At 41.8% G+C, this 6397-nt stretch overlaps 1 protein-coding gene across 7 annotated transcripts in view; it reads left to right on the top strand.

The window, feature by feature from the left end:
* LOC110525386 (intermembrane lipid transfer protein VPS13A) overlaps window positions 1–6397 on the top strand; it is a 66906-nt gene that overhangs the window by 56720 nt on the left and 3789 nt on the right. For all 7 annotated transcript variants that reach the window (XM_090237111.1, XM_036979520.2, XM_090237110.1 and 4 more), the window contains 4 exons: window positions 1–218; window positions 5590–5675; window positions 5767–5890; window positions 6191–6265. The exon at window positions 1–218 is cut by the window's left edge and continues 67 nt beyond it. In XM_090237111.1, the coding sequence (XP_090093237.1) occupies window positions 1–218; window positions 5590–5675; window positions 5767–5890; window positions 6191–6265 (503 nt within the window). The remainder of the gene's footprint in view (window positions 219–5589; window positions 5676–5766; window positions 5891–6190; window positions 6266–6397) is intronic.

The raw sequence follows: 6397 nt of genomic DNA, 5'->3' as shown, positions 1-6397 counted from the left end.
CAGGCTTCTTTAAGGGTGTCGGGAAGGGGCTGGTGGGGGCTGTGGCCAGACCCACAGGAGGTATCATCGACATGGCCAGCAGCACTTTCCAGGGCATCAAGAGGGCGGCTGAGACGTCCCAGGATGTGGAGAGTCTGCGTCCGCCTCGCTTCATTCACGAGGACGGGGTCATCCGACCATATAAGGAGAGAGAAGGCGTTGGCAGCCAGATGCTACAGGTAACAGGAATTATCTTTAAAACATAAACTAACCCTTATATCCTCTGTAAACAGAGGACTTCTCTGATATTAGCCACCAAATAGAAGAACACTAACTAAAATTGGGAGGGATCATGTGAACTCCAATAAGAAAAGCTAATCTTCCTTCATATTCCAAATTGTTATTCCATTCGTGTCCTAATGAACACGATGCCACAAGGTCAGGTGTCAGGGTTCATGTTAATGTGTGGCCTCGCATAAAAACATCCCCTTTCTCCTCCTCTCTCACTCCACTTCTCAGCCCCTTATTGCATCTCAAAGTCCAGATAGATTTTCATCTTCATTGTCTCTTTCATCCTAAATCTCAGATTTATGTGCGTTAACCCACCTGGTCTATAGTTCTCATATAGAGCATGGCTGTTGTAGCTCTCTGTGTGTGGAGTTCGACATAGGCTGTGTTTACACCCGAAGAACCCAATTCATTTTTTATTATTTTATATCCAATCTTTTTTTCCCATCTGTCAACACGCAAGTTGTGACCCATATCTGATTTGCGCATTCACACTGAAGCAGCGCACAGATGCAATGCTCATTTCATTTCACTGTTCCTTTCATTTTTGGTAGGTCATGTGCAAAAAAAAAAACATCTCGGAGCAAAAAAATATCTGATTTGAGAGTCACATCACTCCCGCCAGTCAGAATTATATCAGCATTGAGATCCACATAAAGATGTGATATAAATCGGAAGTCAAAAGATCATATTCCATGTGTTTTTGTTGCTGTTTACATATTAGGGAAAATATCAGATATGGAAATAATTGGCAAAAGATCTGAATGGGCTACCTGTGTAAAACCAGCCTTAATGATGTTAGGCCTTGTTCTCACTGGCAGTTTGAAGTGACTCAAATCTTATTTTTTGGCATATCCTATTCTAATCTGATCTTTTCCTGCAATCTGAACAGACAAAAAGCACATGGAATCAGATGTTTTCCAATCACATTCAAACCACATTCATAGGTGGTTTGAAATTAGATACAAATCTGATTCCTGGCCATGTGACTTGTCTGAATGTTCAGTTCAGATTTCTTTGCCCTCAAGTTTTTTTTGACTGTTATTTGGCATATCTTGTTGCTTGCTAGATACTATGTTGACAGTTTGACAAAAACATGGGGTAGCTAACTAGCTTGTTAATTGTTTACAAACAAATTAGTGAGTGCACTAACAGGCTAAATAGCTAGCTATCTTGTTGACGGTTGAATTTTAGAAAATTCAAAGCAATTGGGAAACTTCCAAGACAGGCGATGTTGGCACCTTAACTTGCTACACAAAAACTTGTGTGAGTGAGAGGAAGCACGAGCACCAGTCAGCCTGCACCACCACCACCAGTCAGCCTGCACCACCACCGCCAGTCAGCCTGCACCACCACCGCCAGTCAGCCTGCACCACCACCGCCAGTCAGCCTGCACCACTTCCGCCAGTCAGCCTGCACCACCACCGCCAGTCAGCCTGCACCACTCCCGCCAGTCAGCCTACATCACTCCCGCCAGTCAGCCTGCACCACTCCCGCCAGTCAGCCTACACTACTCCCGCCAGTCAGCCTACACTACTCCCGCCAGTCAGCCTACACCACTCCCGCCAGTCAGCCTACACCACTCCCGCCAGTCAGCCTACACCACTCCAGCCAGTCAACCTACACCACTCCCACCAGTCTGCCTACACCACTGTGCACACACCTGTCATTACTATGACAACTAGCGTAGCCATGTCAGCTAATGACTGCTGTCTGAACACATGAATCTGATTTGTTCACAAGTAACTTGCTGTTTGGACGGTCCGTATTCCAAAGCTGATTTCAGTATTAAGGCCTGCAGTAAGAACAAAGCATGGCAGAGGTCGAGTTCCTCCTGCCTGACTAGATACGCAGGTGTTGCATTGCATCAACCAATTATTTCATTCCACGTCATCGACAGGCATCAGATTGGTATAACTTGTGATTTTGGTTACCTGGTATGTTAAATGCCTATCCAGGCTTTGTAACATCTGGCATGTGTCAGCAATGTAGATGGCCAGAGTTTGGGTCGATTTCAATTCAATCAATTCAATTTGGCCTGCAGGGCTGGAATGGAATGGGACCGTCATGAACTGTAGATGTCGTGAGCTAAGGCATTCAGATAATAATGTTGTGTTGTTTTGTAATAATGTTGTGTTGTTTTGATGTTTATTGACCCAAAAAGTGGGCAGGCAAAGACGGGTCAAAGGCAGGCAGAGGTCTGTAATCCAGGGCAGAGTCAATAAGGTACAGAATAGCAGGCAGGCTTGGGGTCAAGACAGGCCAAAAGGTCAGAACTGGGGAGACTAGGAAACAGAACTTGAGAAAGCAGGAAGACAGGAAAACACGCTGGTAAGATCTGACAAGACGAACTGGCAACAGACAAACAGAGAACACAGGTATAAATACACTGGGGATAATGAAGAAGATGGGCGACACCTGGAGGGGGTGGAGACGAGTACAAAGACAGGTGAAACAGATCAGGGTGTGACAGGTAATGATTTGATCTTTCATAGTTGTTCTTGAAGCTACGCTGTACTGAAGTTTTGAGTGGTGAAATTATGTGATAATTTGCTTCAAAGGAAACAAGATGTTTTTGTAGAGCTGGATATTATTAGCGACGGGCTTGTCTGTCTGCCCTGACATTGGCTTGGTCTGCTCTCTTGCCATGTCTACAGAAAAGGGTGGGCTTCACTGATTGAAGTAGGACTGGCAGTGATGATGATGATGATGATGATGACCGCTAGAGTGTAATTGCTAAGTCCTAGTTAACGCTTTGGTCTCTTCCGTAGCTTTTAATGTGTACTGTATGTTTGTTTGTGTCGGTCACTGGGGTGTAGCCTACTCCAGCAGGACATTTTAACACTAGGCCTCCTGAATAACCAGCTGCCAGGCTGTTTGTCATTCTCGTCTGTTCTTTATTTTTTGTTAACTCTGTGCCCAGCATTGCAAGGGCAGGACCCCCTTGCATTTTGTCATGTAAAAGCATCATTTTATTTATTTTACCCTTCATCTGTCATCCAACCTTCTGCCCTATCATGTAAGGGGGCGGAGTCAGAAATCTTTAATCATAATAATTTAATTGATTTAAAAGAAATATGAATGTTATGCTGTCGTAGAGCCAGGATTTTTTGGGGAAAAGTAGATATTATTCATTTTAAGTTAATATGAAATACAGTGGGTTCCAAAATTACTGGCAATGCACAAACAATACTTAAAAACATATAATTATAGAGAAACTCAAAAATACCAACGTGAGAAATACTGTACTTTATTAATGTTCTTTATTAATGTTTCAATGGCAAAATCATACAATTATATAATACAAAATAAATGTAACCAAAATCAAGGTTCCATAATTATTGGCACTCCTCATTTAGTACTTAGTGCAACTACCTCTGGTAAGGATAACAGCATGGAGTCTTTTTCTGTAATGTTTGACAAGGTTAAGGAACGCATTTGGAGGGATTTTGGACCATTCCTCTATGCAGATCCTTTCAAGATCCTTCACATTCTTGGGTTTGCGTTTATCAACTGCCCTCAAAATTGCCTGATACTTGGTGGAATTCATTATGCCATCAAGCTTAACCAGTGCCCCTGGACCTCTGGAATTAAAACAGCCCCAAAACATTACTGACCCACCACCATATTTCACCGTGGGTATGAGGTGCCTCTCCTTGTATGCATCTCTGTTTTGACGCCAAATATGCCGATGCTGCTCATCTGACCAGAGCACCTTCTTCCAGTCATAATTTAAATGCCGTTTGGCAAACTCCAAGCGCTTGCGTCTGTGTCTTGGGTCAGAAAGGGCTTTCTTCTGGTAACCCTTCCAAAGAGCCTGTGGAGGTGGCGTGTGATGGTGCTTTTTGAAACCTGGTGACCCCAAGACACTACCAAGGCCTGCATTTCTTTCACAGTGATTCTTGGGGATTTTGTTGCTTCTCTCACCGTCCTCCTCCCAATCCTGGAGGGCAAAATGCATTTGCGTCCTCTACCTGTGAGGTTTCAACTGTTCCATATCTTTTGAATTTTATTATAATTGCCCTGACAGTGCTCAGTAGTAGTATATTCAATCGTTTGTGGATCTTCTTGTAGCCATTACCAGATTAATGAAGGTTTACAACCATCGGTCTCTTTTAAACTGCCAGTTCTTTTGTTTTCTTCATGGTGTTGGATGTCAAAAGGATATTGCATGCGTGTTACCTAATTTTTATACCCTAGTGAAACAGGAAGTGATGTAATGGCGCAATATAGTTTCTTAAGACTTAGATAAACTTAAATAAGTGGAATGTAATTCCTGGTTTAATTTTGGTAGATATTATTTCCAATCATCTTTAAGGATGCCATTAATTGTGAAACCTGGATTTGGAGGACATCAGTTTTTAATTAAATCAATAAATTATTTGGGTGTCTTCCAATGAAACCTTAATAAAGTACAGTATTTCTTATATGTTGGTATTTTGAGTTTCTCTATAATTATATTGTTTATGCATTGCCAGTAATTTGAGCCCACTGTATATTGTATTGGTCTGGAGTAATGTAATGGTCAGTCAGCAGTCCTCCGTCATGGCATTTTGTCCCTCCCTCTTTCAGAGTCATTGCTATGCACTCAGTCTTTCACTCATATCCATCACTGCTGCTCTTCCTACTGAATAAAGTGCATTTTAAAACATCTATTTCATCGTCTTCTCATCCAAACCTTTTCTTATCACTTCATCAACATTCATTACCATGCAATTATGAAAGGTTTAAACGGTTTATAACAGGTATGCGTTAGACTCAATAAAGAAGTATCAGTGTCCCACAGGGGAGTATTTAGATGGTCACATGACAGATGGTCCACAAGTCAAGTGGAAAGATGATGGCCCTGTTTGAATACTTCAAAAATACACCCGTCTTCCTTCCTTCTTCCCTTGAAGTTATCACTGATCTAACACACATTTATGTGTGTAAGCAACTGTTGTAGCACAACTTTCTCCAATCCAACCATGTCAGATCAGGGATTTCTTCAAGGAATGGAGAAAGGAAGGATGCATCCATCAAGTATTCAAACAGAGCCTAGGATGTGTCCTGCATGCAAGCCATTGTCAGATCCGTAGGGGAAGTATGTAGATCAGTAACAGTACTCATCAGATCTACTGCCAGAGCCCGTATGAATGGTGAACATCCCAAAGCCATTTTAATCGAAGTGTGAAAAGGGTACCAAATTTCTCTTATCATATCAGCAGTAGACTTAGCATTTAGTTTAGCATATCGTATGTTTAAATGTCCAATTTGATAAAGACGTGCCTATTTTCTAGAATTGTGTTGAAATAACCTGATAAGCAAATTCCTCTCTTTTAGAAAATTGAGAATGGACAGTTCGCCAAGTACAGATACTTTGCTCACGCCAAAGTAAACGAGTCAGATTTCTTGATGATCACCAAAAGGTAAGAGGCTGGCTGAAGTTTGTAGTATTAAATGTAGACTGTAATGGCTGTCTGAATGTTCTGAGGCTCTATCTATCTCTTGTCTTGCTAGTGGAATCTTTTTCGTGACCAAAGGCACATTTGGGCAGCTTACCTGTGAGTGGCAGTATCTGTTTGACGAGTTCACCAAGAAGCCCATGATCGTGGAGGGGAGGAGGCTTCGGATAGAGGCAAAGGTATCCTCATCTGCCCAATACAGTGTGATACACACACACAAAGTAATACCCGATACTACGTGAATGAAACTCATCTTAACCAAACTGCTGATTATAACCATCTGAATAAACCGCTCCCCATTTGCAAAGGAGTATCTCCCTCTAGCTGGAAACGCCTGCGTATGGAATACCCCTTCACTCATTTGCATCCAAACAGTTTGTTCCTCTACATTATATCATAGTACAGCCCCCTATTTCTCAGAAATCATGTGTTATCTAAAAAAAACTAATACAAAAAAAACTTTATTGTATGCGTTTCAGGAGAGAGTAAAGTCTGTGTTTCATGCCAAAGAGTTTGGGAAGATTATAAACTTCAAAAGTCCAGAAATAGCCGAGGTGGGTTAGCATAACATAAACTGCTGCCATTTTTTGCTGTCGTTGCACACACCAAACAATATTTGTCAGCAAATGACACCAAACTGTAATTCTATGGTTTAGTATTGAAATGTGTGGTTTTGTTTATCTACA

Source organism: Oncorhynchus mykiss, chromosome 6 (assembly GCF_057628025.1).
Source record: "Oncorhynchus mykiss isolate SJ-2025 chromosome 6, ASM5762802v1, whole genome shotgun sequence".
Taxonomy (NCBI): Eukaryota; Metazoa; Chordata; class Actinopteri; order Salmoniformes; family Salmonidae; genus Oncorhynchus; species Oncorhynchus mykiss.
The sequence above is the reverse complement of the archived record's forward strand: the minus strand, read 5'-3'. Positions and strand labels throughout refer to the sequence as shown.